The 15,189-nt window shown below is 52.9% G+C and overlaps 1 protein-coding gene across 1 annotated transcript in view; it reads right to left on the minus strand.

Annotated features, from left to right (window-relative positions):
• Positions 1-1,102: 1,102 nt before the first annotated feature.
• LOC144101153 (uncharacterized) overlaps positions 1,103-15,189 on the minus strand; it is a 93,542-nt gene continuing 79,455 nt past the window's right edge. Inside the window, exons 4-5 of the mRNA XM_077634192.1 lie at positions 9,042-12,946; positions 1,103-5,944 (exon numbers count right to left, since the gene is read on the minus strand). Coding sequence (XP_077490318.1) covers positions 3,903-5,944; positions 9,042-12,946 — 5,947 coding nt within the window. The 3' untranslated portion in view covers positions 1,103-3,902. The remainder of the gene's footprint in view (positions 5,945-9,041; positions 12,947-15,189) is intronic.

A 15,189-nucleotide genomic window follows, 5' to 3' on the forward strand; every position in this document is an offset into this window, starting at 1 on the left:
AATCGAGGAGTCGGGTCCAATCAGCCAAGTCAACCCGATATCAAGGAGTGGGTTGACTCGTAGCCCCCCCTGCAAATTACAGGCAAAATGCCGCGCCTCGCAGTCCTTTTTAGGATGCAACCTTGAGCAGCGGTTCAAGGCGTACGGCTAGTTTGGCACCGAACTCTACCGACATGTAGCGCGCCACAGCGACTAAGTTTTGCGCGTGCAGCAGCGGCAATGTGCAAGGGGCGGTCACGTGATCGTGGTCGCTTTCTGACGAAGAACACGACAAACACTACTGCGCGTCTGCGCGGGAACCTTAGCATTAACAGCTAGCGCTGTCAAAAGCTGGCTCCACATGCGTTTGCATGACATCTCTGGGGCCGAGGCCCCATTGTGCTTTTCAACTTGACAATGGCCTCAATGTCGTTTCAGCTGTTTTTTTTTCTTTCTCGGTGACCGTTCAGCAAGTCTTGATGTTCCTCGCACACGCCTAGTCAAGTGGCTCGGATTCAATAGATGGCGCCCTACAAGAGGCGTTTGCGGGTGCTGACTCGGGAGCCAGTGCCGCCTGTACACGTTGGGCTTGCAGTTGCATGGTGGCCAAAGCCAATATATATACCACACCTGTCGACTAGCAGCATCCCGATTACGCTAGGCTGTCTATTCGTATTAGCGATAATTGAAATCGTTTACATTTTTTGTTTTCCTTTTCTCTTCTTGTTGTCGATGGTACCGCGGCCTGGGTTTGTGTACTATATTAAGATAGGCGGAAATTGACGTGGCACGTCTGTATTTCTTTTTTTAATTTACTATCGCAGGAATTTTAAGCGTTCGCCTTCGTAAAGAAACTGCTCGAGCAGAAATGGAGGCCCTCGGATAGATGTTCAAATCCTGCGCCCGTCCTTCTCGTCCATGTTTGTATTATTTTGCGCAGTACCTTTACTCAACGATGTACGACCGACTCGCCCATCAACTTGCACTCCTCAAATTATGTATTTAATATCACCCGCTAAGAAGACGTAAAGAACTCGGCACTTTTCAAATGGCTTATTTCTGGCTCAACATGTGCGAATACTCTGTTCAGATTTGGTTATTGAAATAAACAACAAGACAAGATGGCTTTGACCAACAGACGTTCGCACTTTATTCGGTGAGTCATTCCAGGGCAAACGCTTGTCGTCGTTAGGCAAAGTTCATGGCAAAAAAAAAAGTTGGTCTCTGGGATAAAAAATGACGGAGGCTGTTTGCCAACTAAGCACGTCACCAGCCACTTGTACAAATGGAAACCTCGGCAGTGGCGTATCTGCTGGCTGCTACTCCGGTACTGCATTCAGATTTATCTCCAACGCCATTCAGCCACTTTGCTTCGTGAAGTACCAGCTTTACGCAAGGAAGTTTGGTTGTCCTGCGTTCACATGTATTTACACACGACACTTTATTAAAGACAGCAAAGACCTTTGCAAGCCGAAGACAATATACTGCACTGTATACTATGCAGTACAGTACACGTAGTGTATTGCAACATTGATGGACATTCACAGAGAGCACTTTGGCAGGCACGCAAATGGCCGGGGGGGGGGGGGGGTATCTCAACTGGCAATGTGACCTCTACAAAGATGTCCAGCATCAGCATTCTCATAGTTTTCAACAGCCTGAGTATCCATCGGCAGCATGAAAGGAATTGAGAAGGATTCACACGTACAGGAATGTGGCGTCATGCCTTCTCCTGTCCTGTCGACGAGACGAAACACCACTTATGCATTTTGTCTTGTAGAAATTGTATGAAACAACTGTAACCGCATTGAGGGACAAGAAAACAGATTGATTTATGGTCTGGCATAAGCTGTTTCAGAGAATGAGGTTTTGCCGTTGTGATGATTTGGACGGTGGGTGAGACTCCTTTTTCTGACGTGTAAGGGAACTCTATAACGCAGTTTATCCAAGCATGAATAGGCGACCTCAGTGCCTCAGTTTCATGTCTAGAAAACCTAGTCATGGGCAGGTTGCCACTGTGACGTGTCTTGGTACGTCAAACGTTGATAACCTTATTTTCTTCAGCGGAATTAAGAGGACAGTCTGAAACAAGTATGCAATATTTATCAACGCCGTTTCATACAGAAACCGAATGGCTCGCTTGCTAATCCTGCAAACAAGTTTCTCCTGGGTTCTTTTATCTTGGCTATTCTTTTTTCTCACGATGAAGCCACGGCTGCTCTCTGTGGAGTCAGAAAAACTTCCTACAGCATACTTTTTCTGCACTATTCCCAGCCCGTAACTTCTGCTAAACGACGGCAAGCAGCGTGCAGCCTATTGTAGATACTCACAACCAAGCAAGGGCTACGTAATAAATACTAAACAAACGTCAACTTGTCGTCGACTGCTGCTGCGGCCTGCATGCCTCGCCTGCGTTGGACGCCAAACGTTGGTTTCACTTTATTGAGATAAAAATACACGATTCCTCCAACTTTAATTACGCCTTAAGGAGCAGTCGCACTTCGCAAATTTGTGACAAAAGGACAGTAGCAAACGCAGCATGCAGTTGGCACTGGAAGGCTCAAGATATGCCGGGCGCTTTAGATTGCTAACAGAAACAGAGCAACATACACGTTTGGGCAGTGGAAAAAGGCAGGCCGCATACCAAGGGTCCTCTCTAGACAAAGCAGCATTGAAGCTGGAAGAAACGACAGACACCCTGCGATGCGGACAGTACGAAGCGCAGTGCGAAGGAAACAAGAAACCGCTTAGAAGCTTGATATGACGTCACAGAGAAGGCAGGTGCGCGCTTCATCCTGTCCAGCAACTTGGCTCCTCGCCCCACAGAGAATCTGCGCTTTCTTCCGGCAGTGGGAGTTGAGCGATCGAGAGAGATATTCGTCCAGCAATTCGTCACGTGCACACTGTCTTCTTAGTACGGCAGCAGTAAGCATGGACTGTAACGTCGAGCGGTGGGTGATGTCCCTGGGTGTGCAGGGTGTGGGCCGCGCCGGTGCCTTAACGTCAGCGTCGCCGTTGCGGGGGAGACATCCTCTGCTCAAGAGATGCCCTTTTGGTTCAAAGTTTTGTTGCTGCAAACATATCTTTGTGGACACCAAACTTCCAAATTGCTAGCTTAAATAACTATTCGACGCCATCTTCCAGTACTTTGCGATGTACTGACCTAAAGAGCCTATACTACCGCCTTCCGTTACGATATCGCGCTGGCAGGACATTGCGCTTCTGCTCCGAAATGGCGTCAGTAACCCAACCCTTACCGCAACTGCTTTGACGGAACCACGTCACGGCGATCGAATCGTAGAAGTGGCAGCGGGCCGATGCGGACAATGTACATCCTTCCAGCACAAGAAAAGGGAAAGCCACACCGACAACGAAACACTATAGCGTTTGAGAAAAGAATTTGAGAGAACTCCTGCCGTTTGTCACTCGGCTCGCGAAAGCGAAAACAGTGAGTTGGCGAACGCGACGACAGAATCAAGTATATGAAGGCTTTGGCCCTGGTACCGCGGAAAACTGATTTTCAAGGCACGGCGGAGATCCTAGAAGTTCTAGGGCAAATGACGATACTTTAAGGCAACCCGTGGCGATGCGGAGAAAGATATGCAAGAAGGCGCCTGCCTAGCCTATCCTTAGAGCCGTGGTGAGCTGCCATTGTAACAGTCATCTCCTAAGATTACCAAGCGTGTGACCAAGCCGTTTGTCACGTACTGCTTTCTCCTAACGCGCTACAGTGTTGTTTCTTATTCACATGTGATTCGGTAGGTCACGAGCAGCCGCGATGCCCGGAAAACCGCGTTAGCCGGCGGTGCAAAACAATGCTGCGGACGGCCGTATGCGTTAGTGGCTGTCACACGCGTTGTGGATCATCGCGTGTTCGGCACCCTGTATATCTTGCTCCGCGGTTGTGCTAAGAGTCCTATCGGTTAGTCCCACAGGAATCCAGGTCCGGCAACAATTGCAGACTGCATGAAGTCTGCTGGAAGGCGGGCCATCAGATCTGGCGAAGGCGTCTTGTCGCACTTGTAGTTCTTCCTCTTTCTGCGGCAGAAGCCGATTTTGGTGTCGAAGTAGTATTTATCGGGGCACTTGAACAGCTCGGCCTTCTGCGACTTGCCACCCGTGCAACGGTAGAAGTGGACGCAGTCGCCGTCGAAGGCAAAGTTGCCGTCCTTGTCACACAGTATGAGGTCCTCGAGCTTCTTTGGCTGGCGACTAGAAGGCGACGTTGCAGGCTCCATCGTACTGGCTGCTGGCGTTGTCGGCGCTTCGGTAGTCGCGGCCGGAGTTGAAGCGGCCGTGGTCGGTTCCATCGTGCTTGGCTCGGGAGTCGTGGCTTCGGAAGGCGTCGTTGCTTCGGACGGCGTAGTGGCTTGGGAGGGTGTTGTTGCTTCAGACGGCGTGGTTGCATCAGACGGCATCGTGGCTTCAGACGGTGTGGTGACCTCTGGCGTCGTTTCGGAAGCTGGAGCAGTCGTCTTGTCGCAGGGCGCCGTTGTCGCCTCAATGGGTTCTGGGCGAGGCGGCGGCTGTGGTTGGGGCTGCGGTTCAGGCTGTGGCTGTGCATCGCATGGCGGAGCATCATGAGGCCAGTTGCAAACGCTGTAGCGCTCATCGAATACGAGTCCCGCGGGACAGTCAAAATGGACTGCTGTCAGCCTGCCGTCTTGGTAAGTGTCAACGCAACGGTAAAATTTGTGGCAGTCAGCGGGGTCCCGGAAGAATCCTTCTCTTGTGCACACTGATGAGTCGGCCGGGCGAGGCGGAGGCATGGGATGTGAAGGAGGTGGTCGCGGCTGTGGCGGACTGGGCTGTGGCTGCTGTGGAGGGCCAGGCTGTGGCTGCTGAGGAGGACCGGGCGGCTGTGGCGGCGCGGGACCAGGTGATGGTGCACAGCTGCCGGCCGCGCTTGGGTCTGAAGAGCCGTCACAGGCAGGTGCATCATGAGGCCAGTTGCAGACGCTGTAACGCTCATCGAACACCAGACCCTCGGGGCAGTCGAAGTTAAAGACGACGTAAGTTGCATTCTGGTAGAAGTCTACGCATCGGTAGAACTTAGTGCAATCCCTTGGGTCGCGGAAAAATCCAGTCCTGCTGCACTGTGGCCTGCAGGCCTCTCCTGTAGGAGGCTGACTGGGTGGTTGGCTTGGCGGTTGGCTTGGTGGTTGGCTTGGCGGTTGGCTTGGCGGTTGGCTTGGCGGTTGGCTTGGTGGCTGGCTTGGCGGCTGGCTTGGCGGCTGGCTCGGTGGTTGGCTTGGCGGCTGGCTCGGTGGCTGGCTTGGCGGCTGGCTCGGTGGCTGGCTCGGTGGCTGGCTTGGCGGCTGGCTTGGCGGCTGGCTTGGCGGCTGGCTCGGTGGCTGGCTTGGTGGTTGGCTCGGCGGCTGGCTTGGCGGTTGGCTCGGTGGTTGGCTCGGCGGCTGGCTTGGCGGTTGGCTTGGCGGTTGGCTTGGTGGCTGGCTAGGTGGCTGGCTAGGTGGTTGGCTAGGTGGTTGGCTTGGGGGCTGGCTTGGGGGCTGACTGGGCGGCTGACTGGGCGGCTGGCTTGGGGGTCGGCTTGGTGGAGCGGGAGCAGCGCCTATAGACGGCCCTTGGCCGCCTTCACAGGGAGGTGCATCTTGTGGCCAATTGCAGACGCTAATCCTCTCGTCAAAGACAAGCCCAGCTGGACAGTTGAATTCGTAAACGACATACTGCCCATTTCCAGATTGGTCGACGCATCTGTAGAATCGGTGGCAGTCTTGAGGATGTCTATAAAACCCGGAGGCAGGACAGGGCAGCCCCGAAGCATCAGGTGTTGTGGGCTCTCGAGGCGAGGTCACATCTGTAGCCGGCGGCGCAGGACCTGGTCCTTGCGGCTGCCCGCCTGGAGGACCCGGTGGTGGCTGCGCTCCAGGCTGCCCGGCTGGAGGACCTTGCGGTGGCTGCGCTCCAGGCTGTCCAGCTGGAGGACCTTGCGGTGGCGGCGATCCTGTGTAATTAAAACAGTTGTCGATTTCAGGTTGTGAATACTGTACGAGCAAAAGCAAATTAAAAATAATATGTGCGACGTTATGACACAGGAACAGCAACGTAGATTGTACAATAAACGGCTTCTGCGCAAGGCGGCCTTGCTTGGTGGGTGACGGCGTCTAAACCTATCAATTTTAAGCATATAAAGTGCGAATTCACCGGATTTTCTCAGAGTGCTTCAGGTAACAGTAATTTAGTCGCTTCAGGGCAAACAGGGCGTTTTTCGTTCAATAAATCTTGCAGCAAAGACAATTTAGCGAAACAGCTTGGTAACACGCTTTCCGCTATTGTCTTGATGATAGATTTAGCCACTATTACTAAACCTCTTTTTTATGTCTTGCATCGTGCGCATGTTCACAACAAAATGATTCCACAGTCCCTAGAATGATGATGTCGTAAATACTGGTCCTTTAATATTAGTTTCCATCTGTTTTGACAATTTGTAAAAAAAATAGTGTGAGCCTGTAAAAGTTACCCATTGTCATTTTCGGTTCGAAGACTATCGAATTGGCTTTCTTCAGGCCTGAATATTAGAATTAGGCAGAAAATATTTGTTTTCAATCTATGTTACAGCGCCTGAAAGAGTTAAGTGACGATACTGAGTTTGCCTCAGGAATAGCTTCTGTGTGAGAGGGCGAGAACACAGCGGTCACGATTGACGCCGGGAAATATTTCGGACTATTGGGAAAGCGGGCGTTATCAGGGGACTAAAGTCAAGCCTGCAATGAATAGAGAATTAGTGCGATTCCATAAGCGGGAGAAGAAATTATGGTACGTTGTTGGTAGGGAGGATTCGCTGAGGTCTAAGGCGAATGGGATTAAGCTGTCTTAGTTCGCTGTCTGTACCGAGGGCGGGACCATTGGGATTAAATATAGTAGTCATTATGGGATTAGGGGCTGATTTTGTGTTTTCTTTGTGAGCCAGTTCTCTTCAAATATATTTCTGCTTTGTAATGAAGATAGGGAATTTTTACGGCGCAAGGGCATCTGCGGCCAAAGAGCGCCATGACACAAGGTATTTTGTTTGATCAAGGTAGCAGACCAAAAAAAAAAAAGAACTCAACCCTCCTTGATGATTAATTATGTATTTTCTGTTGTTCCCTGGCATCTCCACGTTACAACTCTGCACTGTTTTTGGGACGTAAGTTGTACATATTTCCACTCATTTTTGTAAGAAGCCATTACGTGGACATTTCTGTTGATTTTGCGACTTTCGAAAGTGTGCGTGACAAGCGAACGGATGTTCCCATGAAGCCGCACATGCTGTTGCGTGGAACGCGGATGGCAATAATAAAAAAAGCTGGTTTTGGCGCTCATTTTGTAAGCCTGCCTTAAAACGATTTTACGGGGCGTCTCGCAGAGGGGTCAGAATATAAGCTGCAGCCATTCGTGACGCGTTATAACCCAGCGGAAACCGAAGCCGACACAAAAGTTGCGTGCCCATTGACTGAAGGGTCTAATACCCCTGTCACATGGGCACTCTAAAGGCACTTTGAACAATGCTCCTTTGCCTCCCAAAGGAGCACTATTTCAAGGGAGTTCGTCCGTGCTACGCGGTCACGGAACGACCTTCGCAAGAAGTTGTTAGCGCCCTCATCGGCGAAAAGCGTTATTAAAATCGCAAACCTCACTGCACATGTAAATACAGAAATGTCACATTTTTTAGTAAATTAGTTTTATAACCGAATTGTGTTAAAGCAACGCAATTTTAACTGCAATAATGACATGATTTTCCAAGTACGGAGCATAACATCACAGTGCTGGCCACACTGAGCCCAACTCGCCCAATCTGGAACGAGAGTATGGCGTGGTGAGACTGCCACAAAACAAATGATCTTCTATTTTAATACACCACTAATCTTATGAAGTGAATTTATAAAATGAAAATTGAACGTTTCTTTCCTCAATTTACTTATGCTGTTAACTCGCTGGGAGAGAGAGTACTCCCTTGAAGCCTCAAAGGACGAACTCGAGCTGCCTTGTTTCGAAGCTCCTTTGAGCTAGGTGTCCTTTGGCGCGTCCTTGTGGCAGCGCGCGTTCGTCCTTAGAGTAATGGAGCATTAGTTCAAAGTACCTTTACAGTGTCCGTGTGACAGGGGTATTAGATACGAATACATGCTAAGGCCAATATTTATTAATGTCAACATTTCTTCAGTAACCTCAAAACCATCTGGAAACAAAATGACCAATCGCATAAAGAAAAAAATGAATTCTGCACCGATCACCGCTGTAAATATAACTGACAGTGCCGCCCGTTGGTAGTGTTTCAAAGTATGCTTATAACAGTATTGAGCAAACAGGGTAGAGCAATGAGGGGCTCGTTAGCACATAGATGTTAAGGAAGCCAACAGTCAGCGACACCAAGGAAAGCATAAAGGGTCATTTTCAACTTGTGGTGTTGATAACTGAGAAATTAGGGGTGTAATCAATGTACGGTTGAGAATTAATACAAATTAGAATAAAAAAACAACCACATTCCGCCAGTGAGATTAGAATCCACAGCCTCCGTTTGTCGCGTACGGTGCTGTACCAAATAAGCTATGGCGGCGGCTGTCCAGTCTAATTAGGCGCGTGTAACCCAACCTTGAGAGGGTTCACCAGCGCCACCCACTGCCCTCCGTTGGAACTAGTTTCGCGTGACACTCTCGGTCATTAAGGACGTTCTACGTCCGCAGCTTAGGACAAAGGTGGCGCTAATGAACACTCTCAACGTTAGCTTGCACGCAACATAAATACCCCCAATAAGTAAGAGTTGGCAGCCATGCACCGCCATAGCTCTCTTAATAGAGCATCGCACGCGACAAGCGGAGATCGCGGGTTCGGACTACTGGTGGTGTTTGGTTGTTTTTCTTCCACTCTGTTACCAATTATTTGCACCAATGAAGTGACTGCATCACTAATTTCCCAATAACCCTTGCGATGTGTAACTGTTTCTACATGCCGCGTTTCGTGCTGTCGACACTTGCGCTCTACCCCCTCCCCCCCCCCCAACCCCATTTGCATTACTCTTGTGTTTTTAAGCGCAGCCTTTATGTGTATGTTTAAAAAATCGTTACCTGGTGGCACACCTGGCTGTCCGGCTGGTGGAGGCGCTGGCGCTCCCGCAGGACCCTCACCTTGCCCCGGCTGTGGACCCGCTGCTTGGTCGCAAGGGGCCGCCTGATCAGGCCAGTTGCAAACGCTGTACCTCTCGTCGAACACAGTTCCTTCTGGACAATCGAACCTGTAGACCACGTAATTTCGGCCGGTCATGTAAAAGTCGACGCAGCGGTAGAACTTCTTGCAGTCGCTCGGGTCTCGGAAGAAGCCCGTCCTCGGACAACTCAAAGCTGATGGCTGACCGTTCGGGTCTCTCACGCCTGGCGTGCCCCCAGGCTGTGGCTGGGGTTGTGGCTGGGGCTGGGGCTGTGGCTGGGGCTGTGGCTGAGGCTGTGGTTGTGGCTGGGGCTGTGGTTGGGGCTGTGGTTGGGGCTGGGGCTGGGGCTGTGGTTGTGGTTGGGGCTGAGGTTGTGGTTGTGGTTGGGGCTGGGGCTGGGGTTGGGGTTGGGGCTGAGGCTGGGGCTGTGGTTGTGGCTGGGGCTGTGGTTGTGGCTGAGGTTGTGGTTGTGGTTGGGGCTGAGGCTGTGGTTGGGGCTGAGGTTGTGGTTGGGGCTGTGGTTGCGGCTGGGGTGGAGTGGGCGCGGTGCTTCCTGGCGTCGGTGTCGTGCCAGTCGTATCGGTACCTGTTGTCACTGAAGGAGTTGCTGCTGTGCTGTCTGTAGGTGTGCTCGCTGGTTCTGTCGGAGTAGTTCCTGTGCTATCAGTAGCAGTGGTGTCAGCTCCAGGAGTTGTAGGCATGGTGTCGGTCACAGCGCCGGTAGTGCCAGTCGGGGTACTAGGAGTTTGAGGTGAGCTCACTGGCGGAGCCGGAGGCTGGGAAGGAGTAGGTGCCGGTGGAGGTGCGGGGCCGGGCGTTGGTTGCCCGGGACTAGGCGGCCTGGGAGCTGGTGCAGGAGCAGGTGGAGGAGGTGGTGGTGGGCGCGGCGCTGGTTGTCCAGGACTAGGTGGTCCTCCACCGGGACTTCCGCCCGGTGCAGGCATGCCGAGAGGCGGTCTTTGGTCGCAAGGAGGAGCAGCATCTGCCCAGTTGCATGTGCTGTAGCGCTCGTCAAACACGAGCCCTTCGGGGCAATTAAACTCGTACGCGACAAAACCGTTGCCAGTGTCAACGCAACGATAAAACCGATGACAGTTGTCGGGGTGCCTGAAAAAGCCTTCTTGGGGGCATGGCAGTCTACTGGGCCCTCCGGGCTGGCTAGGACCAGGTTGACCTGGCTGTCTCGGCGGTACTTGACCTGGTTGTGCAGGTCCTGGTTGACCTTGTCCTGGTTGACCTGGCTGGCTCGGCTGGCCTTGCCCAGGCGGGAATGGTGCGGGCTGCCCGCCTGGTTGCGGTTGCCCTTGCCCTGGTGTTCCCGGTATTGGCTGACCGGGTAGTCGGTCTGGTGGACGCGGTTGCCCTGGCTGACTAGGTCGTCCTTGACCTGGCTGTGCTGGTCCTGGTTGGCCAGATTGTCCCGGCTGACTGGGCGTTACTGGAGGACTTGGCTGACTAGGTGCCTGTGGTGCTTGACCTACTGGTGGAGGCGCAGCACCATCGCACGGCGGCGCATCATATGGCCAGTTGCATGTACTGTAGCGTTCATCGAACACAAGCCCCTCTGGGCAATTAAATTCGTAGATTACAAAATTACTTGGGCTGCTGCCACTAACGCAGCGGTAGAACCGGTAGCAACTTTGCGGGTGTCTGAAGAAACCTTCTCTAGGGCACGATGGCTGCTGTTCTCGGCCACCTTCGTCTCCAGAAGGATGGCTTGGACTAGCACCACCAGGTGTAGGCTGTCCTCCTTGCCCTGGCTGAGTTGGTGTGCCTCCTTGACCAGGTTGTCCTGCTGGCACTGGCTGCCCTGGCAAAGGTGGCTGTCCCGGTTGTCCTGCTGGCACTGGCTGCCCTGGAAAAGGTGGCTGTTCTGGCCTTCCCCCTTGCCCTGGCTGACTGGGTGTACCTCCTTGTCCTGGCTGCTGTGGACTGCCCGGCTGCCCAGGTGTAGGCCCTTGTCCTGGTTGTGCTGGACTGCCTGGCTGACCTTGTGTAGGTCCCTGCCCTGGTAGGCCTGGACTGCCTGGCTGACCCGGTGTAGGCCCCTGCCCTGGTTGTGCTGGACTGCCTGGCTGACCAGGTATAGGTTCCTCTCCTGGCTGGGCTGGACTGCCTGGCTGACCCGATGTACCTCCTTGTCCAGGTGTTCCTGGACCGCCCGGTTGACCTGGTGTAGGTCCCTGTCCTGGTTGTGCTGGAGTACCCGGTTGACCTGGTGTAGGTCCCTGTCCTGGTTGTGCTGGAGTACCTGGCTGACCTGGTGTTCCTTCCTGTCCAGGCGTTCCCGGGCTGCCTGGTGTACCTGGTGAACCACCTTGACCTGGGCTGCCTGGTTGACCCGGTGTGCCTCCTTGTCCTGGACCGCCTGGCCGACCCGATGTGCCTCCTTGTCCTGAACTGCCTGGCCGACCAGGCGTGCCTCCTTGTCCTGAACTGCCTGGCCGACCAGGCGTGCCTCCTTGTCCTGAACTGCCTGGACGACCAGGCGTGCCTCCTTGTCCTGAACTGCCTGGACGACCAGGCGTGCCTCCTTGTCCTGAACTGCCTGGCCGACCAGGCGTGCCTCCTTGTCCTGAACTGCCTGGGCGACCAGGCGTGCCTCCCTGTCCTGAACTGCCTGGCCGACCAGGCGTGCCTCCTTGCCCTGAACTGCCTGGCCGACCCGGCGTTCCTCCTTGTCCTGGCGTACCTCCCTGACCAGGGCTGCCGCCCTGTCCTGGCGATCCTCCCTGTCCTGGAGACCCGCCTTGTCCAGGCGACCCACCTTGACCTGGCGACCCACCTTGACCTGGCCTACCCCCTTGGCCAGATTGGCCACCCTGTCCAGGTTGTACAATAGCAGCCGATGGACTTTCACAGGGAGGTGCCTGGTATGGCCAGTTGCAAACGCTATACCTCTCGTCAAACACGAGTCCTTCGGGACAGTTGAACTCGTAGACGTCAAAGCCATTCCCGCCTTCGCGCCTTACACATCGATAAAATCTGTAGCAGTTGTAAGGATTGCGGTAGAACCCTTCCCTAGGACATGGTAAATTCTGGCTCGAAGGTGCTGATTGTCCAGAACTTGGTCCGCCCTGTTGTCCGGTGGTTTGATTGTCGCATGGCCGCGCGTCACCCGGAACCGGTCGGCCACCGGTTCCTCCAGGCTGGCTGCCTCCACTGCCCTGCTGCGGCTGCCCCTGAGGCTGTGTCGGGAAAGTAGGCTGTTGAGATGGGCCGGGCTTTGCGTTCCTGCACGGTCCCTCCACGGCATATGGGTAGTTGCACGTGCTTTGTGCTTCGTCCCAGACTAGTGACTCCCCACAGCTGAAAACGTACACGACAAAAGAGTCCGCGCCACCCGAAACGCATCTGTAAAACTTGTTGCAGTCGTCTGGGTGGCCGAAGAAACCTTCCCTTGTGCACTTGGGGACACCTTGGCTATCCGCTTGGCTAGTTCCGGGACCTTGCGGCTGGCCTTGAGCTTGACCGTGTTGCACGGACTCCTGACCTTCGATTGGGTATGCATTGGTATCACTGTGGGTGCCACTGCTTTCGGGCTGACCCTGCTGGATGCTCTCGTGGGTGCTTCCTCCTTGGCTCTGGCTGTCCTCGGGAACGGCATCAGCTCGTGACCAGCCCGAAGAACCTGTGCCACTTGGACTGCCTTGGCTCCAGCTACTGTTTCTGGTCGCCTGTTGGCGGTTCGTGACGCACTCCGAGTAGCTGTACTCGGCGTAGTTGCAGGTACCAGTGCCTTCGTCGAAGACGAGAGTTGCAGGGCAGTTGAACTCATAGATGCTGTAGAAGGAGTCTTGCTCGTACCTCACGCATCGGTAGAACCTGCAAGAATTTTAGAAGTGGTTTTTAGAAGTGCGCGTCGGAGCGTAATTCAATCGGATTTTATGACTAAAGAAAAACAAATATTAAATCATCTGCGAATAGGGCGCTCCTGGCTCGCGGCCTCTAGATCGAGGCCATGAGGCTGCACCAGTTGGTTAAATATTCGTGGATTACAGTAAATTTCTGCCGGTTCTCATGTTTTTCACTGCGATCCCCGGGTGCTGTGCGATGTCAGTGCACGTTAAAGATCCCCAGGTCATCGAAATTATTCCGGAGCCCTCCACAACGGCACCTTTCATTCTTTCTTCTTTCACTCCATCTTTTATCTCTTCCCTTACGGCGCGGTTCACGTGTCCAACGATTTATGAGACAGCTACTGCGCCATTTCCTTTCCCCCCAAATCAATTATTATTATTGTCCAGAAATTCTTATTGGTTGAGAGAGGTGGCTTGATTTCATGGCATCATCACAACCTGCCCTGATGTGCCGCCACCCTTATTGGCTGGGAAAGGTAGTGTGACCTTGTGACGAGACACAACCTGCCCACCGTGACAGGTGGCGACGTGGCAGCCGATCTGTGAGCACGGGTACCTGACGGCGCCGATCACGCGCCCGAAAGACCCCGATGAAAAGCCATGATGACGCCACCAACAAAGACGAAAGGAGCTCCTCTCCAAGACTCCTAATTGTGATGACCCTCCACCCTCCATTCTTCCACGATGTGCTCAGGTGTTCCTTAACCGGGCGCGGTCCGGGTATGCTTACGCCGACGACGTCGTCGCCCTCTGGCGCCGCCAAGGGCGCAGAATGGTCCAGCGCTTGGAATACGGCAGTGACGCCCCTCCTATAGCATCACCGCCTATCAGATGCTTCGCATGAAGGCAGGAGGGGACCCCGACGATACGTCACGTTATTTTGCACTGAATAGGAGCCCAGGCAGTACATTCCACACTTGGATTTTGACGTATTAAGCCCGGACTCGGCAGCGCGGGTGGCATAGGGGGACACTGGACGCGTAGCGATGCTTCGTATGCGAGGCGGCCATAGCCGGCCACTATAAATCCCGCAGTTCCATAACTCTCTCCGCCTTCGAGCTCTTCCTACAATAAACGTACTTGAATTGTGAGCAATCTGCACACCATGGAAGGCGGCCACGGTGGCCACCTGTCAAAATCCCCCAAAATTTTAAATGTAAGCCAACCCCCAAAACGGATTAAAGTGTATTAGTGGGATTCGTTGTGGATTAAGGAGGACTAGTTGGTCAGATTAGTATAATCGCTTTTGATAATACAATGGAAGGCACTCGAACATTCTAGGTGATGACTCACGCATTCCATATAAGGGCAATGGTACCAGATCCAAGCAGTGTTTAGGCGGGAAAATCGCAAGAACATTTGGCACTCATTGTAGACACTATAGCAGGTAACCTAAATGCTATCCCATTTTATTCTTCAAAAATAAGGCTTTGAAGGCCGCTAAGTTATTGTACCGCGTTAGCAGTAGTCCTCTCTTGGCGGAAAGCCACTGTTTGTCTGTGAAAAGTAACTTCCGGAGGGTGCAATTGTGGCCTACACGAATATAAATATTTTTCTCCTACAAATGATATTATCATAGCCTACTCTTCCTGATCGCTTAAAATGTGACCGGTAAAATACTTCCAGCACTCACTCCTACTATTTCCGCCTGCCATATAAAATCAATGGGGATGTAATTAATAATAATTAATTTGGGGGGAAAGGAAATGGCGCAGGATCTGTCTCATATATCGTTGGACACCTGAACCGCGTCGTAAGGGAAGGGATAAAGGAGGGAGAGAAAGAAGAAAGGAAGAGGGGCCGTAGTGGAGGGCTCCGGAATAATTTCGACCACCTGGGGATCTTTAACGTGCACTGACATCGCACAGCACACGGGCGCCTTAGCGTTTTTCCTTCATAAAAACACAGCCGCCGCGGTCGGGTTCGAACCCGGGAGGGATGTACAAAAAATTTAGAATTTTCTGGGATGTACAGAAAATTCTAAATTCCCGGGGTGATTCTGACCGTTCACCGCCACGACGCTGTTGGCGGAAGCCGGGCATGCAAGAAGCGCTTGTGCAGATTTCCCGGGCTTGATTATCGACAGAACTCAAAATGTAGGCCCTGTTACTGGCCTGTCACTCTCGTTCTTTGGTCCACGTTGTTTAGCACTACTAATTACGCCTGGCTATTTTAATCACTAATTAGCCTAGTTTTATGCTTTAAATG

The sequence above is a fragment of the Amblyomma americanum genome, chromosome 8 (assembly GCF_052857255.1).
Source record: "Amblyomma americanum isolate KBUSLIRL-KWMA chromosome 8, ASM5285725v1, whole genome shotgun sequence".
Taxonomy (NCBI): Eukaryota; Metazoa; Arthropoda; class Arachnida; order Ixodida; family Ixodidae; genus Amblyomma; species Amblyomma americanum.